The sequence below is a fragment of the Phalaenopsis equestris genome, unplaced genomic scaffold, assembly GCF_001263595.1.
Source record: "Phalaenopsis equestris unplaced genomic scaffold, ASM126359v1 Scaffold000224, whole genome shotgun sequence".
NCBI classification, from domain to species: Eukaryota; Viridiplantae; Streptophyta; class Magnoliopsida; order Asparagales; family Orchidaceae; genus Phalaenopsis; species Phalaenopsis equestris.
In genome coordinates, this window is record NW_018164666.1 from 2,232,198 (window position 1) to 2,255,990 (window position 23,793).

Sequence of the window (23,793 nt, forward strand, 5' to 3'; positions counted from 1 at the left end):
ATGTTAGAAATGCATAAGAATAATAAGAAGTAATCATGATATAAACACACCATCAAAAAACTAATTTATAAATATCCAATAAATAAATATAAAAAAATAAAACAAGATTAACCTTGAGATCATAAATATTTACTTGATTCTTCATGAAAAGACTTTTTGAGCCTACTTTTAAAGTTCCAAATCCTTAAACCAAACCTAATAAAATCATATACACCTTGATAGCTATTGTACATTATTTAATTTAAGCTAAACCCTTATCAAATCATTGCTTGCACCATATGAATCGTATGAACTCATTTGTTTGAAACAATGCACACATGCAAACAAAATGTAAATATTTTTAACTATAAAAGTTTATATAATTTTTTGGGATATAATTTTTCAGAATTTAATAAATTTAAATTTATGAGATTTACTAAATCCTACCAGATAAGTAGGGGTGTAAACGAGCCGAACACGAGCAAGCGCAGACTTAACTCGTGTTTGGCTCATTTATATTTCGAGCTCAAAAAATGTGTTTGTATTCGGCTCGTTTGCTTAGCGAGCCGAACATGAGCCGTTCACGAACAGAGAGTCAATTTGACAACCCTAATCACCTAGCCATAATTTGAATATAATTTAATAATTTTTATTATATCTTCTTCATTAATACTTTTAATTGATTATAATTCTTTGTAGTCTTGTAGTCAATTAATTCATATTGTTTTTATTCGACTAACTGATTTAGTAAACGAATCGAACATGAATTATTAATGAACCGAACATGAGCCGTACAAACAGCAGTTTCGATGTGCTAGCTTCTTTATTTTGGATTTCTTCAAAAGTTAAATGGAGTAAAAAAAAAAAAATGGTATGATTAAATGCGCTACCTGTCCTCCAATGTGACAGCGCCATGCTTACCATCTCTGAATTCTATCCAACGATATCCAAATCTGAAATATAATCAGTCCATTCCGGCAATTTTTACCGGCGCTGCGCCCTAAAATAACGGGAGAATTCCTGGAGAAAAAGAGGGCGCAGCTTCTTGTTGCTCCCCATCCCTACCAGATCTTATCCTTTTACAGTTTTACTCACTGTTGTCTGCATTTTTCTGGTGCAGCTAGGGTTAGGTGTTTCTTCCACCTTCTCCGGTTCTACCCCCTCCTTTTGGTTGCTACTCGTTTAGCCATGGAGGAGATGTACGCAGGTTTGGCAGATTTTCTCAAGAAGCCGGAGGTGGTGGAAACATTGATCGACATCGTGCTGTGCGCGGTGCCGATCTGGGTCGCGGTCATGATCGGATTGGTGATTGGTTGGTCCTGGAGACCGCGGTGGACGGGGCTCGTCTTTCTTGGTCTCCGGAGCAGATTTCGGTTTTTTTGGACGCTGCCGCCGGGTTTTGGTGCGCGGAGGCTGTGGTTGGCATTCACTGCGCTATCTGCCTTCTCTGTTTGCCGCAAGCTGTGGTCAAACTTCAGGGTCAAGGTTCCGGAGCTGCCTGCCGGCGAGGAGCGATCGGTTGTTGGAGATGGTGCGGGATTCGTGAGGTGTTAATGATTTTCAATCCCTATGTCTTTTTACTTTGATTTTCTGTTTTAGTTGGGGTTAACTTGGATTTGATTTTGTTGTTCTTCTGTTTTACTATACATCTCGTGGATTTTCTCTTAATATCTATAATGTGATTGATCACTACAGGAATTCGCTTTTTCTTGCCCGGAACATTTTCTGCTATTCACTTGGTTTTGGTTTTGTTGTTCTTCTATTTCGCTACACATCTTGTGGATTTTCTCTTAATATCTTTGATGTGATTGATGACCATAGAATTTTAAGTTTTCTTGCCCGAAACAGTTACTTTTTTCGTCAATTTGCCAAATCACGTAAGTCTGTGTGTTTATGTTATGTGAATTTCTCGTTCCAGTTTTTAACTTTATTGCCATAATTTTTTCATAACAACTGGTATCACAGACCCGATTTGGATCCGGGGAAAGCGATGGCTAGAGATGAAGTGATGACATCGATGATTGAGAAGTTCAATGACACAGATTTTGGTTACTGAAGTATGCAAATAGAGAACTACCTCTATGAGAAGAAATTTCATCTTCCGTTACTGGGAAAACGGTCGGACAAGATGGAGGAGACATAATGGAATCTGTTGGATCTTTACAAGTTCTGAGGGTTATTCGATTAATTTTGTCGAGATCTATTGCCCACAACGTCATCAGAGAAAAGACAACTGCATATCTCCTGATGATTTTATCAGGTATGTATAAAAAGTCATCGGCGAATAACAAGATGCATTCAACTTGAAGATAACATGTGTGTCTGTTGCTCAACATCTGAGTGATTTCAATACTATCACAAATCAATTGTTGTTTGTTGAAATTGATTTTGATGATGAGATTCGTTCGCTGATATTGTTGATTTCATTGTTAAATAACTGAGAAACCCTGAGGATAACAATTAACAGTTTTGCAGGTAAATCTATATTGAAATATGATGATATTCGTGATTTGATTTTGACTGAGGAGGTGCGCAAGAAAGATTCTGGCGAGATATCGGATTCGAGTTCGAAATTGAATATTGATTCTAGAGGGGGATCACATGACAAAAACCTCAAATAGAGAAAAATCAAAATTAAAGTTTGGTCAGCAGTTAACCCGCAGGAATTATGACAAGTGCCACATAAAAAAAAAAACTGCAGAAATCCTAAGAAGAAGAAGAATGATGACGCTAATGTTATAACTGAAGAAATATAAGAGGTGCTATTGCTGACAATTCACAAATAACACCTGAAAGTTTACCAAAAGAGTATTAGTACTGGCTCGGGATAAGAAAACTGACACACTATATATGATTATAGATTTACTTAACAATGTTGCTACTATAGTTGCAGAGCACGATAGATCTGCGATATTGCAGACTTGGTCAAATGAGTCAGAGCTATAAATAAATCTTACGAGAAGAAAATTGGTGCAAGTGGGAGTTGCTCATGAAGGAGGAGACAAATTTCCTACCAGAGAATCAGACTTGGGAGTTGACAGAAATTCCACCAGGGAAAAAGACATTGAACAACAAGTGAGTGTACCAGGTGAAGACTGCGCTTTATTACAGTAAGAGATACATGACTGGACTTGTTGGAAAAAACTTTCAACAGAGGCAGGAAATTGCCCATGCAGTGTGATTCGTAAGCAGAAACATGAGTAACCCAGGAAAAAACTTGGAGGTAAAATGCTATGTTAATGCTGATATGTCGACTAAGGGTGTTACTTTTGAGAAGCTGAAACTGTGCTCGACTTCAGCTGGTCTTTTGACATGAAGACTGTGGCTTTGAGTTGCAGATGTGGATGATATTATGTTTGAAGAGAAATGACGACGCAATAAGTGGATGATGCAGTCGGTGTACTAGTTTTTAAGTGGGAGATTTGTTACGAATATGGAAACCACTCTACTATTCAAATTGACAGTTTTTCATATTTGACAGCAAATTGTATTTGATACTCGAAATTAATCGCAAAATTAATTGCTCTTAGTTCCTTCCTATATTTTCCACAGCTTTCCTTGTATGAATCCCGTCATCTATGATTTACTGCATGAGAGAAAAAAAAATAATTAATGAACTTCATTAATTTTTTGATTAATTTCTTAATGAGCCTAATATCATGATGAAATTAATAGATAATCATGCTATAACTCCTCGTGGAATCTCTCTCGGGATTTGGTTTCCAACGCTTCTTTTTCGACTGTTGCTCTTGAGAGGAGAGAGGAGAGATGAGAGTGGAGAGCGGAGAGCGGAGAGAGGAGAGAGGAGAGAGGAGAGAGGAGAGGGGGGAGAGAGAGATTGTTCTTTCTTATAATCGTCTAGGGATCGATGGTGTGTAAATCCTTAAATAATAAAATCCTCTACAACTCCGTGGACGTAGGCAATTTGCTGAACCACGTAAATCAGTGTGTTTCCGTTATATTTTTTGTTTTGCGAATTTTTCGTTCCAATTTTTCATTTTATTGTCGTCTTGTTTTCATAACATCTTGCCCGGAACATTTACTGCGTTCCACTTGCATCTAGTAGAACTTCTATTTTTTTTTCTCAAATCGAATTGATAACACTCAATTTCTCATCATTAAAGGGGTAGAGCAGGGTCATTTTAAAATTTAATAATTAGCAGTTTTAACTTCAGGATATTGTTGATAAATTGTAACTTCTTATGTCTAGCGAGATAATTCTTTTGTGCAGTTTTTTGTTCTATGAATAATGAATATAAATTAGCCAGAACTATGTTTGGTTGTGACAAAATGGAAAATTTATTTTGTGGCTTTGTGGGGATATAATTTTGCAAGGATTGCTCAACTAAGTATGAGGTTCAAAAGCTATTTTCTTTGATCTTCTCCTATGTTATATTTTCTTTGATCTTCTCCTATGTTATATTTTAATCTAGCAGGAAATAAAAAAGTTGATATCAGAAATGAATCTGTGCTAGCTAAGAAGTGTGTACATATAAATTAGTCATACTGATTATCAACTTTTCAGAGGGGTATAATATTAGTTAAGTCCCGGGTTTCACAATTCGTGCTTTATAGGGGTTGCTTCACGTAGACGGGAGAGCTGTTTTGCAAGTATGCCCTCCATTGTTGAGCATTGGAGGGTGTAATAAGTGTTAATTTTTGGTTTCTTGCAAATTCAAGGCTTCTTTTTATAAAGCAACATAGTAGCAATGAATTTCCTATCGACGCCTACATAATCTCATATCAAATTCTATAACTATTACGACTGTCCTGTGTAGTGCATCCAAGCCCCCTATAGGCGCGGGGACGAAAGCCCGACAAAGGTTAGACCTGATGGGAAAAAAGCACGAAAACAAAAGTACATGTCTCATGAGCTGATGACTATGATTTCTATGAATGTGGATAATGCTGATAAGTTTTTTGTATTTTTCTCTCTAGGAAATTATTTTAAACACATAACACACACTTTCTAACATAGCGTCGCATTGATACTTTGTCATTCATTAAAGTTGTGTTGTGCTCCAATACATATTGGCATTGAATATGAAACCACCAGTTTATTTGAAGAATTGATTAATTATTGTCAGTTACTTATTATTAGAATTATTAGCCTAATTATAAGACTAATTTCTACTTAATTTATTTGTTTTTATTTACTTCATTTATTTTCCTTTTCTATATTTATATATTTCCTAGTTGGTTTATTTCTGAATTTATTTTTTTCTTTTATTTGGGTCTTGTAATATGTATTTATACCTCTTTTTCTTATCAATGAAAGTATCAAGCTATATTCTCAAAAGTTAACATGATATCAGAGCCATAGTTCGAACCCTAAGAGCTTCTATCCTAGCTGCTGACTATCTGCTGGTCCTTCCCTAAAGGTGTTCTGCTGCCGGCGAACAACAGGTTCTCCCTGATGTATTTCCTGCCGCCAACCACTTGCTTGTCCTAGCGTCTCTACCTTGCTGCCAGCCAAACATCAAAGCTCCAACTATTAGATCTCAGCCGTCGGCCACCTGCTTTTCTTGCTGACAATAGTTTATAGCCGCCGAAGATCCTATTAGCCGGCCTAAACTTTCTCCAATCGACCTGTTTTTCCCCCGACTGGAGTTTCCAGGGCTCTTCCCAAGCCACCGGGTCCTTCCTTTGTCCAGCCTTCAAGATTTTCCTATGTATAGGCAACCCAACATCACATCTAGCTTAGTTGAAATCCTGGTGGATTCTTCCATCGTTGACCATCCTATCGGTGGTGTGCTTGAGTCCACCGAAGGGTCGACAACGATCTCGATTCCTCCGCAGACCGAAGGACCGGAAAATCACATAAACTTTCTAATCACTCCCCGTGAACCAAACATATCTAATTTTCTTCAATGGTCCCAAACTATGTCTTTGTTCGTTAAGGGATTCGAGAAATTCGGCTATCTCACGGGAATTATTTGTAAACCTCCTAAAACTGACTCGACCTACGAAGCGTGGGAAGTGTAGAATTCCATGATCATGTCGTGGTTGATTAACTCTATAGGAACTGCAATTGACCGTTCGTATATGTTTCTTCTTTCTGCTAATATTCTATGGACTGCAGTTCAAGATACCTACTCAGATGTAGGAAACTCCAGCCAAATTTATAGACTCCCAAGAAGATCTGCGAGGCAAAACAGGGGTCGAAGATAATGACCCAGTAGTACAATGATTTGTTGGCCTTATGGATGGAATGCGATATCTATTATGACTACACATTGGAAGTCCAAACCATGTTCCAATTTTTGGTTGGTCTCAACAAAAACTTTGTTGAAGTCAGGGCCGTATCCTTGGCTAGGATCGCCTTCCTTCTGCTCGTGCTGCACTCACAAAAATTCAACACGAAGAGAGCCTGAGAAATGTCGTGCTCGACACTTCTACTTCTGTTCGATCATCTGCCTTGACCTCTAATAGTATTCAACTCTCGTTAAATCCTCCTCTAACTACTGGGTCCACTTGTGATTACTGTCACAAATCCAATCATACTGAAAAGTGTTGAAAACTCAAAGGGAAACTGAAATACAAACCTTTAGCCAAGTCCTTCTCTGCCAATAGTCTCACTACGACACCTGAATCTACTATGGTATAACCAGCTCCCACTCGGAACTCTCCGGAATCACCCGACTCTCTTAAGGATTAAATGAGCATTTAATTAATCTATCAGATCCAATCAGTTCACTTCCGGCATGTCAAACTCCCACGTTCATCAAGGCATAATTCCTATGACACTCACTCCTTTTTCTAGTCCATGGATCATTGATTCAGGTGCTACGGACCACATGAATCGATGGTCTCAAACTTTCTTGACATATTATTCATGCTCTGGGTAAGATGCAATTAAATTGTTGATGGCTCCTGTAACTATTACTGGTAAAGGGTCGATTGTGTTAACAACCAGTTTAACTCGAAAATTTGTGTTACATGTTTCTTTGTTGAAGTGTAATATATTATTTGTTAGTAAGCTGACACGTGACATGGATTATGTTACTCATTTTTCTCGTGATGTTTGTGTCTTTCAGAATCGTTGTTCAGAGAGGATGATTGATACTACTAAACGAACAACTAGACTCCTACTTCTTCCAAGAGAAAAGCACGGAGAGTGAAGACACTTCTCCCAGTAGTTGCAGCTTTTTTCAATCTACTAAATGTTCTATTATGTTGTTACATTATCGTTTGGGGTATCCCAGTTTTCAATATTTAAGACAATTGTATTCATTGATATTTACTAATAAAAATGCTACCAACTTCAAATGTAAGATTTGCCAATTAGTTAAATATCATCGTGTTTCTTATTCATCCCATACTTACACGCCTTCCGCTCCATTTTCTCTTATTCACAATGATTTGTGGGTTCTGCTCGCACTCCCGTCTACACTAAAAAACGGAGGTCCTTGTCAACCAGACAACCATAACTTTCTCCCATTCTCCTTATCTATACTCGACGCACCCATGTTCCCACTCTGGAGCCAACTACCTCTTTACAAATCTGGAATCCACTTCGAGCAACATCTCCAGAACTAACACCACTCCGAATGAGGAAGTGAGTTCTCATATTGAAATATGCAATCAAACAAGCTCTCTTTATTCCATGGAAAGTATATCTCTTTCCATAGTGTATCGCCGACCTATAAAACGTTTGCTACTGCCCTGGTGGATCATCACCTCCCATCCACTATTGAAGCATCGTTAGCTGACCCTTTTTGGAAAGCTGCAACAATGGATGAGATAAATGCCCTTCAGCGGAATCATACATGGGATGTTATGGATCTTCCTCCAAGTAATAAATATTGGGGTGCCGCTGGTTTTTTAGCATCAAGTTTAACTTTGATATATCCTTTGAACGCAATAAGACACTGTTAGTCACTAAAGGAAACTCACAAACATACATAGTTGATTATGAGGAGACATTTGCTCCCGTTGTTATTTTTTTTTTTTACCATCAGACTCGTCATCTTATTGTATCAGATCATCATTGAGACTCCTGTTGTTAAATTAAACACCCATTAGGTCCTACTTTTTGGATTGTTTGGATGTGAAAATCGCTTTCCTAAATGGGGATCTTACAGAGGTGTACATGTGTCTCCCACCAAGATTTGACTCTACTTTATTTTGGGGACAAGTGTGTCTACCTCGGAAGTCTCTCTACAGACTGAAGTAATCTCCAAGGGCCTGGTTCAACAAGTTCACAAAGTTGGTAATGGGTCATGACTTTTCTAGTCCCAATCAGCTCATACCCTCTTTTTTCGACATTCCTCCTGCTGCAAATTCTATCATTATCATCTATGTCGATGATATTGTGCTCACAGATGATGATCTACCGACATTAGAGTCTTTGAAAGACATTTTTGCTACTTCATTTGAAATTAAGGACTTGGGGTCGCTCCGACATTTCTAGGCATGGAAGTTGCTCGGTCATCTCGAGACATTTGTCTGCCTCAGTGCAAATATGTGCTTAATCTATTGACAAAAATAATTTGTTTGTTTGCAAACTAGTGGCAGTCTCGATGAATTTCAATGAGAAGTTAGCTGATGTTCTCTATGCGGTTTCAGTAAACAAGACTCACTATCAACGTTTTGTAAGGAAACTCATTTACTTTGCCCATACTCGACCTGCCATTTACCATGCAGTAGATATCGTGAGTCAATTTATGCATGATCTCTATGAGCACTATCTCCAAGCTACCCGCAGGATCCTTCATTATTTAAAAGGCATACCGGCTTAGGATTGTGTTTTTCATGTCATATCTCTCGTTCTATTGCTATTTATATGGTTACAGATTAGGCTGGGTTAGTCTATGATCGGTGATCTACTTCAAGATGTTGTTTATTCATGTGGAGAAATCTTATCACGTGGAAAGAAAATCGGTTTCAGCTCAAAGCTATGTTGAAGTTGAGCTTCGCTCCATGTCTTTTGGTGTCGGTGAAGCTTTCCGGTTATGCATAATGCTCCGTGAATTACGTATGCCGGTCTCTGCTTCTCTCGAGCTGTTCTGTAATAATAAAACCACAATTAGCATTGCCCATAATCTGGTCCAACATGATCACAACAAACATGTAGAGATTGACAGACACTTCATTAAGGAGAAGCTTGATTTAGTGAAGATTTGTATTTCATTTGTCATATCTAATAGTCAATTGATAGCTATTCTTACCAAACATTTTTCTCGGCCATTATATGGGGACTTTAAATTCAAGTTGAACATGATGGACGTCCATGCTTCAACTTGAGGGTGAGTATTAGAATTATTAACCTAATTATTATGTTAATTTCTGCTATAGTTATTATAGCTTTTATTTGCTTTCTTTATTTTCCGTTTTCATATTTATGTATTTTCTAGTTGGTCTATTTTTGAATTTATGTCTTTCGTTTTATTTGGGCCTTGTAATATGAATTTATACCCTTTTCCTATCAATGAAAACATCAAGTACTATTCTCAAAAGTTAGCACTTACAATTCTTTTAAAAGTGTTCTAGCCAGAAAAATGCTTAAGCGGAGTCTTCCAGAATCTCGCCATCCAAGGATTATTTTGATTAGGAGTTCAAGTTTATGACAATCACTACTTCATATCCACTTCATATATTTTCTTAAATGGAGTGACATGGGCTTTGAGATAAAGGGAGAGGTGGTTTTCGTATCTGTGTAACTTCTGAACAGGCATATGGCAACTTTTATCATCTGTCCTTCGATGCTTTTTTTTTTTTTAGTTCTGTGGTTTTTGCTAGAATTTTTTAATTTATTCTTTGTATGTTTTCTTTTCAATGATTCTATGATTACAACGATTCCAGTACCGGATCATTTGATACCCAGAAAGATGCAGTAACAGAAAGGGATTTGGAACACCTGACTCATCTTCTAGATGGTAGGGATGGAGACATGGTTTGGCAAAATCAAATGGAACGAACTACATCAAACATGAGTTACCAAGCTTGGCTCCATGAACATGAGGTACCTATTCTCCATTACTTCTGTCATCTAATCTCATAATTCTGTCTTATAAATTGTTTCCTTTTGCAGTCATAAACTGCAGTAGCACTCCTGGACTAGTTTGTTCCAGTTCATCATCTTTTTTGCCAATTCTTGTTTATATTGTTAGAGAAAAGCGCCAAAATATCCTGGGGTTACTTAGTTATAAAGTCTGTAAGAATGCCAAATTAATTTTTAGATTCTTGTAATATGGCTGAAATAGTTCTCAACTTTTTTAAATGGAGGATTATTTGAGCCCCCATTAAAAAAGTCTTGGGATTAGTTTCATTTTTATAGATTCTGGGACTATCGTACAAAAGTAGATTCTGTTCTACTAAATGTCATTCTTCGCTCTTTAGCCATGGTCCATCAGCTTATTCATCATATCTTCATAGTTTTCTGTGATCAGTAATGCTCATGGTTGCATATTTTTTTTCTCAGACCAGTCCTATAATCTATCGTAGTAGAACAATTTTTGAGGATGCAAGCCCAGAGTTGGTAAGAGATTTCTTCTGGGACGATGATTTTAGATCTAAGTGGGATTCTATGCTTGCTTACAACAAAATTTTGGAAGAATTTCCGGACTCTGGAACAACAATTGTTCACTGGGTAAAAAAGGTGCTCGACTAGTATCGCTAACTCAGTTGTCAAACTGAAGAAAGCTTCTAAATTACTTAAAAGCTGACTGGAGTTTATATTTTCTTCTCAGTTCCCATTCTTCTGCAGTGACCGGGAATATATCATCGCCAGACGCATATGGGAGTCCAAAAAGACTTACTACTGTGTGACCAAGGTTTAGAATCGTTCAATTACACTGGCATTCTTGTATGGTTGTCTTTGCATTGTTTTTCTTGTGTATGCTTTGTTTATTTCAACCAATTTGTGCTGATCATATGGGTTATCAACCAATTGACTAGATTTGTCCAGGTGTGGTGTGGGACTTAGTGGGCCATTCTTGTATGGTTCTCTTTGCATTGTTTTTCTTGTGTATGCTTTGTTTATTTCGTCCAATTTGTGCTGATCATATGGGTTATCAAACCAATTAACTAGATTTGTCCAGGTGTGGTGTGGGACTTAGTGGGCCCCACTCCTTTGAAACCCCTCAAGCAATCATCCCACTATTTCCCTTTGTAAATTTTGTCCCACACCTTTTAGTATGACAAATGGGGAGTTCGTTATCTATAAATATGAGAGGAGAAGTAAAACAAAATAGAAGGAAGAGGAGATCATATGAAAGTCTTGTCGTATCAGTGCCTTGATGTTCAAAATATATGGAATACTTCTAAAGTCTACCTCTCTTCTTCCTCTTTATCTTACTTGTCATTGTACTGCCACCTTAGCATCTTCAAAAAATCTCTGTTCCTTTTTTCTCTGCATGGGTAGGATACTTTATGTAACCTTAACGTTTATTACACTAAAGCAACCACCTTTCCTAGAATGGGCATGATAAGCTCAACTTATAGTTGCTTCATTTGCCAAGTGTTGTGCGGAAGCGTTGTTGAAATTTTTTGTGAACATGGTCATGGATGTTTTGCCTGTAGCGAAGGACTTAAAAATATTTAAATAAAATGAATGAAGCTTCTAGAATATATGGTCTCTAGAATAGTCACTCTACATTTCTTTAATTGCACAAGCCAGTGTTAAGTTTAGTAGGTTTGAGTACGAACCTCCACAAACTTTTGTTTAAAGAATGAGAAATTATACAATGGATGAGAAAAGCCTCCTCGTATGTCTTCCAAATGCTTTGATAAAAATAAGTTCCATATCTTAGTTTAATCTAGGGGATATTTTAGTATAATTTTCTTAATCTGTCACTCAAATAATCTTTCATATCCTTTGGATGATCTACAAAATAGTGGACATACATGCAAGTACAAAATGATGAAGATGGATGATTTGATAGTGTACTTGGGCACTAGATATAACTCTTTGGCGAATCTAGTTGCCACACTTGACAATGAACTTTTGGTCCATTTAAAGTGTGCTAATGATATGCCACAATTATATTGGTTTACATCATCTAGTTAAAGCTACGTTTTACTTGAACAAAAAAAAAAAAAGAGTTTTTTATGAAATCACGTAAGAGATTATGAATTGCAGAAAATTTAATAAAATTATAAAAATAGCAGAAGTTTTGTAAGTTCTTAGAAATCATTGAAAAATTAAGATAAATGAAAAATAAATAAATTTCAATAAAAAAGTAATAAATTCTATAAAACATTTAAAAGTTTTACACATTTTCTTAATTTTTCTTAGGTTTTTTTTATGAAGCAGCTTATTCACATTTTTTTGCTTGTTAAGATATAAAATATATAATGGAGAACTATGAAAATGAAAAAGTAATGAGAAAACTCATGATTGTTTGGATCGGATCCTTTCTTTCATGTAGAAAAAGTTGAGACAATACACAACTTGACAACCATACAAGTAAAACAAGGTTTTGTGGATTTAGTTGACCAACAATTTAACCGTACAGACTATTCTTGTAAGTTTTGTATTATCAAGCGATATGAATGTTGTTTTAGAGTCATCTCTACTCATTTGATGGACACTATATTTTATCATCAATTATAAAGTCAGATGCATGATGGACAATGGCCTTAACATAATGTTTGTTTCAGTTGGCTCAGCTTGTGTACCAATAAGTTAACCACCCTTGTATCACAAGAGCATGATAAATTCTAAATCATTGATTCTTAACCCCAAACCTGGGTAGTAAGACCACTTATCGATGCTAAAACCTATACAATGTTAAACATTAATTGTGCTTCTACATGCTACAAAAATTCATCATCTCTCCATTGCATTAAAACATGAAAAAATTACAATGTTTGCCCAACAAGCAAACTTTTGAAGGTTTACCAATTAATGATAAATCTTATGGCATTGATTCTTGTTTACTCATACAAATTAACATAAAATCAATGATATAATTATTTGAAGTTGTGTGACTATCCGGTGTTTCTTCCATCGTTATTAATAATGATGACCTTGGAATTTTCTTATCGCTGGAGAACATATAACCAACTTCCCTTGCCACCTTTGATGGTAGTTACATGCATTGAGAATCATAATCAGACGCGCATTCCATTAACTTCGAGCAACAAACAAAAGTCTCTATTTAAATCAAGAAAATAACAGAAAGCTTTATTCTTCTAATGATGGTTGCATTAAAAGAATATCTTATTTGAAGGAATACCATCTCAGTAATAGTACAAGTTGCTCAAAACACAAAATACTTGTACTCAAGGGCTATTTCTTCCCTGTGAATGATCTAGCTACCGAAAATCATAATCGACAGAACATTATTATCACCGCCACCACCAATAAAAAAGATAGATGGTCTTTATCAACCCACTAATGGACATGTTGAACATAAAACATCTTAAATGAAGGGGACCCCAAGAATAAATCCTATACATCATGGCTTGTGGGCAGTATATTTCCTCACTCTTTATTTTGATGGTGCGCGCATTAGAATATAAATCAAAACTAAGGGGATTGCCTTAAAATTGAAAATCAAGTTTCTGTTAAGAGGGCACTTAGCCTGAGGGCAAATTTCTCATTTGTATGCCTAAGGACAATTTAGTCCTTTATTATTATTATTGTTGGGTATAAATAGTCTTGTTATGTTTAAGATTAGGTTTATGCATGAGATTGAATTGTGAATTAGGTCTTGGGAGGGACTTCCTACCTCTTGAATTGTAAGATTTTGGAGAGATCGCCTACCTATCGAATTGTAAGATTTTAGAGAGATCGTCTACCTCTCGAATTGTAAGATTTTAGTGAGATCACCTACCTCTCAAATTGTAGGTGTTTATCTTCTGTATTTGTGTGAGTTGTTAGGATTATGAAGAAATTATTCATGTTTGCCCTAACTTATGTAAAAATTCGAGTCGATTTCAACGTCATATCGTATCTAATTGGTATCAAAGCAATATTTCTGAGAAGAAGTGCTCAGAATTGTCATACAATCGCGATTTAAGCTTGCGGGGAAGGCAACGACAAGCTTGCGGCTCACCGAAGAAGGCAACAAAGGGCTTGCGGCTTACATAAGACAATAGATTGCGACGTAAGGAAGAATCACGACATACCTAGGACCGGAACCCACCCTCTTCCGCTCCATACTCACGCAAATTAGTCGCGACTATGACTACAGGATCACAACTCACAATGACGAGTTGTAGCTTTTCTTTATGTGATAATAACTTTTGTGGGCAAGGCGACGAAGGAATCGTGTCTTCTTCTGTGAAGATCGACGACATCAACGAAATCACGGTGTATACAAATCCATAACTCACAATCTCTCCCATTTCAACGCCTTCTACTCGATACGCTCACGATCAGACCTAGCTGGGAGGGCAACGACTGGGAAGCCGCGAACAGAGATCGGAAACTCCTATTCCTCTACTCCTCTTGCTCCGTCTATGTGATCCAGTCGTGATCAGAGCTAGCTGGGGAAGGTAGCGGCGGGGAACTGCTTACAAAGAACCTAAACTCCCATTTTTCTCTTCCTTGTGTCATATACACGATATATTTTGCGATCAGAGCTATCAGGGAATGCATAAATGGGGAGGCGGCTTACTGAGATCCAAAACTTGTGATTTTTATTTCCTCACATGCGATACAGTCACGATCTGCAGTGCCCCGTGTAACTGGGAAGCATCGACGAGATCGGCTGATTAGGATACATTCTTTATAAGAGCTACGTGGAAGCCATTGATTAGATTTCAACATTTAGTAGTTTCTCTTACGAGATCTAAAATTTTTCTAATATAAATGGTGACCAAGAAATAGAGCCATGGGGAGAAGAAGTTAGAGGAAGTGACTGAGTCAAATTAGATCGGGCATGGAAAAAAGATTCGCCATCATGGAGGATAGACTTTCGTCCATAGAAAGACAAATGGAGGATGGATTTGAGAGCATAGGCAAAATACGAGAGATATGAAAAAGCTTATGAAGATGCAGTCCAATGCCATTCCAATCGCTCATTTGCAAACCATACAAAGCGTTGATCAGAGAATCCTTGGCCGAGTCAAAAGAGAAGGAGATCGAACGAGAAAACAATGAGAAATACATCTTCTATCAACATGAGCGTCCCCCTAGTAATCCGAGAGGAGGGGAATAGAGACTTTCAAGGGAGGGAGATGGGCCGAAAATTGGAGAAGGGATGGTGTAAGGGCTACAGAAGAACACAAGGGAGGAAGGAAGGAATCGGGAGTTGGGTATGCCTATTATCGGATGAGGGAGTTTAGCCCTAGATATATGGGCGGAAATACCGGAGGAAGATAAAGTTGGGGTGGAGATGTTAGAGTTATGAAGTTGAAAATGTTGATCTCCGAGGGGGAAGATGCACATGGGCGGTTATATTGGGCAGAGCGATACTTCGCAGTGAATGAGTTAGATGGGGAGAAACTCATGGCGGCAGGATTGTGTTTGGAGGGGAAGGCCTTAGCTTGGTTTTAGTTGAGTGGGTATGCCTATGATCGGAGGAGGGAGTTCCACCCTAGATACATGGGGGGAAAGGATAGAGGAAAAACAAGTTGGGGTGGAGATTTAGAGTTAGGAAGTTGAAGATGCCGATCTTCGAGGGGGAAGACGCACATGGGTGGGTATATCGGGCGGAGCGATACTTCGTTGTGAATGGGTTCGATGGGGAGGAGAAATTCATGGCGACAGGATTGTGTTTGGAGGGGAACGCCTTAGCTTGGTTTCAGTGGAGTGGGGCTAGATACCCGATTCGGTCGTGGGACGAATTTAAAGATTGTTTCTTAGAACATTTTCGAGCTTTTTGGGAAGGAGATCTACATGAGCAATTTTATGAATTGACTGAGGAAGGGATGGTCATAGGATTTAGGGAGAGATTTGAATTATTGTCAGAACAACTGTGGGGGATTTCCAAAGCAGGATTGGAGGGGAATTTCACGAAGGGTTTACAGCTCGACATTTGAGCAACACTCCTGCTACTAAGTGTGCGGGGATTGAGGGAGATGACAAAGCTAACCCAGTAGTGGAAGACAAGAACCATATGAAGCAAGGCAATAGAACAACACAGATGGAGTGTCGTACAGAACTGCTGCAACCACGACGACGCCAAAAATTCAGACATTGGAAGTCTAGAGGGAGGCTGAATGAGACATGAATGGTGGACCCCGACTGAGAGCAACACTCAAGCATCTTACAGAGACAGAAATTTGGGATAAGTGAACCAAGGGGGTATGCTTAGAGTGTGATGAGAAGTTTACCCTAGGACACTATTGCAAGGATTAGAGATTACAAGTTCTCATAGTGCAGGACTAGGAAACATCAAATGAAGTAATAGAGACAACTGTGGGGGAGGGGGACGAGCACTTTCATTTTTTTCCCATCTTAAGGACAATGTGTCTTTTTTTGTTTTTTTTTGGGGGGGGGGGGGGGGTATTGTTTAGCAAAAGGGAAAATACTTTTATTTTTATTATTATTGGGTATAAATAGTTTGTTATGTTTAGGGTTACGTTTATGCATGAAATTGAGTTGTGAGTCTTATGTTTAGGTCTTGGTAGACACTTCCTACCTCTCGAATTGTAGGGGATAAATTGCCTACCTTTCAAATTGTAGGTGTTTATCTTTTCTATTTGTATGAGTTGTTTGGATTATTGAAGAAAATATTCGTGTTTGCCTTAACTTATATAGAAGTCCGAGTCGATTTCGACGTCGGATCGTATTAGTTTCCTAAGGCATGATGTTGCATTTAAAATATAAAATATAGAATAAAGATTGAAAATTACTAATGTTTTTAGCTTTCCATCTCCATGCTTTAGAGTTGCCACCCTCTGCTTGAAATTTGCCGAGGCCATTAAAGCCAATACTTGACCAAGCTCCACAAAGATGTTGATGTGATATCAATTTGGCAATGGCAACATGCTATAAAGAAATCTAGTGCCAAATATGGCATGGAAAAGACCTTGTTTTGGGTGTTCATACCTTAAAAGAGTTACTAAGCTACTTCAACAAAACAAAGGACAGTCAATATTTTCCCAGTGGTTATGTTAATGAGTTAGTAAATTGTACGAGTCATCCGACTGGCGTAAAGCCCTTTGTTTGCTGGGGTTGACTGTGAAATTGGTCCATTTTTGAAGTTTCCCATCTATGTTATCTGAGGTTCTTTTGGACAAGGTATGCCATTTCTAATTATGACTCTTAGGCGGAAGAAAAATAAAATGTTGTCTTTTAAGTATTTCGATTAGGGTGCACTCACACTATGGAAATTACGAATGCATATATTTAATAAATAGTAATAGATATTAGAAAAACAATTGAAGTACCTTTTGAACTGTTTTGTAGTCTTTGTACATATTAGTTGCATCCCATGAATTGCATCAAGTGTCTTATCCAATAAAACAATAAACTAGCCTTTACCAAATTTATGATAAGATGCTGTTCATTTTGTTAGTTGGTAAATAGTTTCTTTGATATCTAAATTTCCTTAACCAATACCATGTGTTTCTTGGTGATAGGGTTTATTTTTGACATGTAAAACATATGAATGCTTTTAACATGCACTTGAATATTGATTTTATTGGGAAAAAAAACTTTATAGTTACTAATTATTCTGAATAAATTCCTATGAGAAGAAAACAAAATTTGCTTTAATCTTCCCAATAAGAAAAGTGTATAAATAGTGTACTATTCTCAAGTTGTTGCAGTTGCTTAGGATTTTACGTGGGTTGGGGTTGCTCATATAACTCTAATTTTGGCTATTCAAACATCTTAATCGGCTACAGCTAATGTGCTTAGGCTTATATGGGCTCTGGTTGACCTATTAGCAATTCATTATTTAGCCTTGTTGCCAATAGCTTGGGGTGTTTGTTGCTATCAAATTGCTTGAAACAAAATGGAAATGATATTGAAAGTCGGCGTGAACCCTTGACCTCTTGTGTGTGTATGTCTATATATATATATATATTTAAGTTCTTCATAGGTTTTAATCGTATCCTTACTTGAGCTTAGGTTATATAAGACTCTAATAGTAAGTTGATACATTGCATTGGAGTCCTGGATAACATCTCCAAGTTTTCAATGCAAACACAACAAAATTTACCGACCAATTGTGGGTAGAATAACTTTTCTCATAAATTTTTAGTTGTCTTGTGGCACAGACAATAACTCTTGACTATATTATATTAAAATAAGGCCTAAACCTATTAATTGTGCATCATTAAAGATTCTGAATCTTCAAATGTCTGATGGAATAGTCAACATTGGAGTACTCTTTAAGTCAGCATTCGATATTTAGACTTGCTGCTTACGAAGTCTTTCTTGACAATAACATTTCGATATGAGAGAATCCCTTACTATAACATCTATAAAAATAACATGGCTAAGTATTTTCTCATTTTAATTATGTTAGTTTGTCTGGCGAGTCGACAATACTTTGAATTTTTCGATTATCTTTTATAACATCATCACCATTGATCAGATGGTCTAGAAAAGCTACACTCTTCAACCAAACTCAAATTGGAGAATTTATCATGTAATTCTTTGCCTGAGTGTCTGTAATATAACATGCAAGTGGTTAGCAAGAGTTGCCTCATTCCTTAAAAAGATGAGGAATATATCCAAGAATGGCTTGAAGATTATGTTTGTAAGATCCATGAGCACAATTTGGGCTTTTGTGAATTCGAAAGGCATTATCATAAATTCATAATGATCATATCTTATACTTAAAAGTATTTTAATTGCCTCTTCATCCTTCAAAGTTAGTGATAACCATATCTTACATTGATCTTAGAGAAAATTGTTGTTTCAGAGCATAAATCCATGGTTGAACATGTTGTATTGTTTGAGTTTGATTTAGAGTCAATGCACTAGAACCCATCCACCATTGCTTTCCCTCATGCTAGTTGATACTTCATGAAACCAGCTCGAAGGCATTATTCCTTCTGGTTTCATTCTACCCCCAATCAAGTGTAGGACAATACTTTCCATGTGCCTAATAAAAGACATTTTCTTGAGAGTCATTTATCAACTAATACCACTATCATAATCTGGATCAGAAACTTAAAAGTAAATCAAGGTATGATAGACAATTGTGATGATGGGATTGTACAAGTCACTTCTAATCTACAACAACAACAACGACGACGGCAAGCGTTTATCCCACTAAGTGGGGTCGGCCGCATGAATACTTTTTCTCCATTGTGTCCTATGGAGTGTCATATTCTCATTTAATTCTAATAGATTAAGATCATTTTTTATACAGTATGCCCAAGTTCTTTTAGGTCTACCTGTGCTTTTCTTAACATAAATTGAATATAAAACATCTACTCTCCTTATCGGATCTTTAGAAGGTCGACGTTTAATGCGACCAAACCATTTAAGATGAATCTCTCTATTCTTTTCTGCCACTGAAGCAACGCCAACCCTTTCACAGATAGATTTGTTTTGCATTTTGCTTCTCTAAGTGTCAAGCCACTCATCTACCAAGCATTCTCATCTCAGCGATACCTAACTTTGTTTTATGCTTTTATTTTAAAGGCCAACATTCGTCATCATAAAGCATTGCAGGTTTCACTACGATCTAATAAATTTTTCCCAAGTCTAGGTGGTACTTTTCTATCACACAATAGGCCCGATGATTTCCTCCACTTCAACAAACCAACTTGAACTCTACTAATAACATCCCCATCTATATCACCATCACTTTGAACAATAAACCCAAGATATCTAAAATATTCTCACCTTTTAATGATTTGATCACTCATAGTTACAACTCTACCACTTGAGCTACTACTACTAAAGTTACATTACATGTATTTAGTTTTAGATTTACTAAAATGAGGGCCTTTAGACTCCAATGTAGACCTCCATAATTCACTTTTCTCTTGAACTCTAAAATTACACTCCTAATCTATGATTATTTTAAAATAATAACAAATTATTGTAATATGGATAATATTATGATTATATACTTACATAAAAGACAAATTATAGTGGGATAAAGGCGTGTTGTTGTTATTGTTGTACAGACAAATTATGCTCAACAAAATTGTAAGCACAACATCTAGATCAAAAATTATTTTTACCAAAAAACATTTGATCCGCACAAAACCTTTTACTATTAAAATTTCTTTCAAAATTTTATCTTTTATACATATTAATATTTATTTCATCTATTTTAAATGATTCATCTATTTTATTAATTTCGATTTATGCATCATGATTAAATCTCGAGTCTATTTATAAAAAAGATTGATTCATGAGTATTAATATTGATAGCTCTTGATTAAATAATTATTCAAGTATACATTCATGTACACTTAAAAAATTAAAATCATGTGGATTGCATTCTATTTATTCAAGTTATTATTTATATCACTGAATTTGCAGGGTCTTCCCTATCCTTCTTTGCCTAAGAAAGAAAAACCTAGGAGGGTTGAACTGTATTTCTCAAGCTGGCGCATAAGAGCTGGTACGTCCTCTTTTTCCATGCATGTCAAAACGTCTCTTTCTTTTCTACTACTGTGCTACTTATTTAATCTTTTGTTCTATACCTCCTCCGAAGCTATCTTCTGCACACATCCATCATGGGTAGATTTTCTCCCTGAGCGCACCAAACAATCAAGGCTAAAAATATTATCTACTACATAACTAAATGTTAACCATAGAAAAAATAATAATAATGATCCTATCGAGTCTTGCCCCAACAAAGCTCTCTTAATCGTTCGCGCGAGTCTCCTATCTCCCTCTTTTTCTATGCACCATTGGTGTTTTGTACCAGGGACAACTAAAACCTTACGCATGAATAAAAACCCCAACAATGCCTTCTCTATTTCCTCCTATTTTGCCTCTGAATTGTATTCTCATCTTCTCCATGTTCGAGCGTCTTAGATTGGAGGCCTATCTCTCTCTCCTTTCGCTCCGTCTATGCAAGAGACTAGCCCAACCCAACCGAAGCTGAACCCTTTTCTTCCTCCCTATTCTCAAACCATATTTCTTATATAATATCTAGTATATTATACACACATGCATGTATGTACACACACACAGTGTGTGTATGTATGTATGTACGTATGTCTGTATATAGATATCTCTATGTATATGTTTATAACTTAGGAGATAAATGTATATATATATATATATATATATATAAAGAGAGAGAGAGAGAGAGAGAGGGTTGTATTTTCATTTTGTCGATTGTATTTGTTGCCTTTCGCTCGAAAGTTTAATCAAAGGCCCACATGCGTCGTATAGGCTTGTTGGTTAGAACAACCCTCTCCCGTTGCAGTGTCTCAAAACACTGCTCAATGCGTCTTATGGACAGCTGGGCAGAGCAGACACCCCCGATGCAGCTCCCTAAGCGGGGATAACATTGAGAGACTGCCAAAATTTCAGATGAATTTGGACTAATAAAAATATTTAAAATTGAACTTTTTTGAAGTTGCAAATAGCTTAAAAATGTGGTTCTTTTTGAACTTGCAAATGATGACTTCTTTTGAAGTCATAAGGTAATTAAAAAATTGGACTTTTTGGAAAATTGAACTTTTTGGGCATATAAATTAATTCAAAATTGGATTTTTTCAGACATACAAATATCCTTCGTAAACATTTCATCCCTTTTGAACAGTGCAATCCCGCAGACAAGACGGACAGCATTCCGCCTGTGAAGTAACCTTAGTTCACTACGAGGACATGGGAATCCCAAAGGATGTAGCCAAGGTTGGAGTTCGTCACGGAATGTGGGGAGCCGTCAAGAAACTTCAGTCAGGCATGAGAGCCTACCAGCAGATGAGGAAGACCCAAACATCCCTTTCCCGCCACGCCCTCGCCGCACAGATCACGACGAAGGCAACGCTCGCCGTCGACGCAGATATGTCCAACGAGTCCGAGGAAGCATCTGGTGGGGACGAATCGAACCAGCAAGTGAGCAACGATCAGAAAAAGATTGGATTTCATGGAGTTATTGACTGGAAATGGATTGCTATAGGGGGTGTGGCTTTAGCATGCGGCCTTCATAGTGGGCTGATAGGGAAGGCATTATTGATTGGAACTGCAAGGAGGATTGGCCGGAATTGATCTTCTATTTGATCTCTATTCTAACTGAAGATTTGGCGCCAAGAGTTTTGTTGTGTTTAAGGAACAGAGTGCAGAATGTTTTCTTATCGTTTTAGTTTACGCCTGTGTATAAGTTTCATGGAGCCTCCAAATGTCTTGTGTGCCATAGTTTTTACCTCCAGCTTTGAGATGGCTGTCCCAGAATTCGGAGAAATATTTTTATTACAATTTTATTTTGAGGGACTGAATTGTTATGAATTTGTTTATTTATATAGTCTTTGTTTTTGCAGTTGAATGATGAGAGAGAGAGAGAGAGAGAGTGGTTATGTAAGAAAATAAATTTGGCAGGTGTTGACTAAGCAATATAAAGGGGCATTTGCATGCATACCTTCTAATTCTTATGTATTTACATGACTAATATCTAAATTTCACAACAATCAATATTTTAAAGGGATAATTACATATAGGCCACCCTAAATATTGCTATTTACAAATTAAACACCCAGGTGATGCATGATCAGACTTTTGATAAAAATGAAAAATATGGGTTGGGGTTTCACCATGAATTTTAATATTTGAGTGAGAATTTGAAAAATGGTGTGGTTGATTTGTGTAAATAGTGAGTTTTGGGTGGTCTTTATGTAATTCGGCCAATTTCAATATAACTAGAAAAAGAACACCACTATTATTAATTTTGGAAGGTGAAATACATGTCTATGTGCATAACTTTATGACTTTGAAATGTAATAAATGTAAATATTAAATTTAGGTGTTTGATATATAAACTTGTGAGATATGGTATGTACGTATATTTGTCAAATTAGGAGTTTTTATATTTATTTAATTTGATCAGCCACACATTATATAAATGGGGAAGCAAACTTAACTGTTTGGGGCAGCTTATTTGGTGCGGTAACGTTTTGAAAACACACCTAGCCTGTTTGGGTAAATTGTGTTTTGGCAACTTGTGCATTTTCAAAATGCTGAAAATAACGTTCTCACTGCACCTATTTTATCAACAGATTATTTTTAATCAACTTATCAGCTGATTATTCAATAAGTTGCATCGCCCCAAACAGATACTTAATAAGTAGAACATTTTTCCTTAATTCCGGTCATATGTTTTGGCTTAAATGCACTCTTTATTATAGAAGAAATATGCGTCATGATATTAAATATGAAAATCCTAAATATTATACCTATAAAGGTGGCGTAGTTATTAATTAATCAATTAAATAAGATGGAATTGATGCAACAGCCTATGTTTTATTATACTTGAATCAATGTTTTGCGACACCTCATGTGACATTTACAGAATGTTTATTCATGTTTTTATTTTTATAGAGATTTCTAAGCAAACATCATCTTCAGATGTTTTTTATATTGTGCTCGTACTGCACTTCTTCGCAAGTCTAAATTGCAGGGAAGAATTGCATATATACCATAACATTTCTATGTATTTACTAGGGGCGTAAACGAGCCGAACACGAGTTTATATTTTGAGCTCGTGTTTGGCTCGTTTATATTTCGAGCTCAAAAGGTGTGTTCGTGTTCGGCTCGTTTGCTTAACGAAACACGAGTTTTTCACGAACAAAGAGTACTTTTAACAGCACTAATCACGTAGCCATAAGACGATAAGGGTTTGAGCAAGATTTAAAAATTATTATTTATATTAAAACATCATTTAAATCTAATTTAAGAATTTTTATTTTATTTTTTTAATTAATATTTTAATTGATTATAAATCTTTGTAGACTTGTAGTTAATTAGATTTTTGTAAAATACTACTTTTATATATA

The 23,793-nt window shown here is 36.5% G+C and overlaps 1 protein-coding gene across 1 annotated transcript; it reads left to right on the forward strand.

The window, feature by feature from the left end:
- The first annotated feature begins 867 nt into the window (after positions 1 to 867).
- LOC110023301 lies at positions 868 to 22,289 on the forward strand. Its single transcript, XM_020722623.1, has 6 exons — positions 868 to 1,526; positions 9,784 to 9,943; positions 10,403 to 10,579; positions 10,671 to 10,754; positions 20,330 to 20,411; positions 21,567 to 22,289. The coding sequence occupies exons 1-6, from the start codon at positions 1,168 to 1,170 to the stop codon at positions 22,013 to 22,015; spliced, it is 1,311 nt and encodes a 436-aa protein (XP_020578282.1). The 5' UTR covers positions 868 to 1,167; the 3' UTR covers positions 22,016 to 22,289.
- Positions 22,290 to 23,793: the final 1,504 nt, after the last annotated feature.

Excerpts from the sequence above, each read along its gene's own strand:
- LOC110023301 (XM_020722623.1), top strand. The coding sequence starts at position 1,168 with ATGGAGGAGATGTACGCAGGTTTGGCAGATTTTCTCAAGAAGCCGGAG. Across the intron at positions 9,944-10,402 it reads CTTGGCTCCATGAACATGAG|ACCAGTCCTATAATCTATCG; the intron begins GTACCTATTCTC and ends TTTTTTTCTCAG. Across the intron at positions 20,412-21,566 it reads AAGCTGGCGCATAAGAGCTG|TGCAATCCCGCAGACAAGAC; the intron begins GTACGTCCTCTT and ends CCTTTTGAACAG.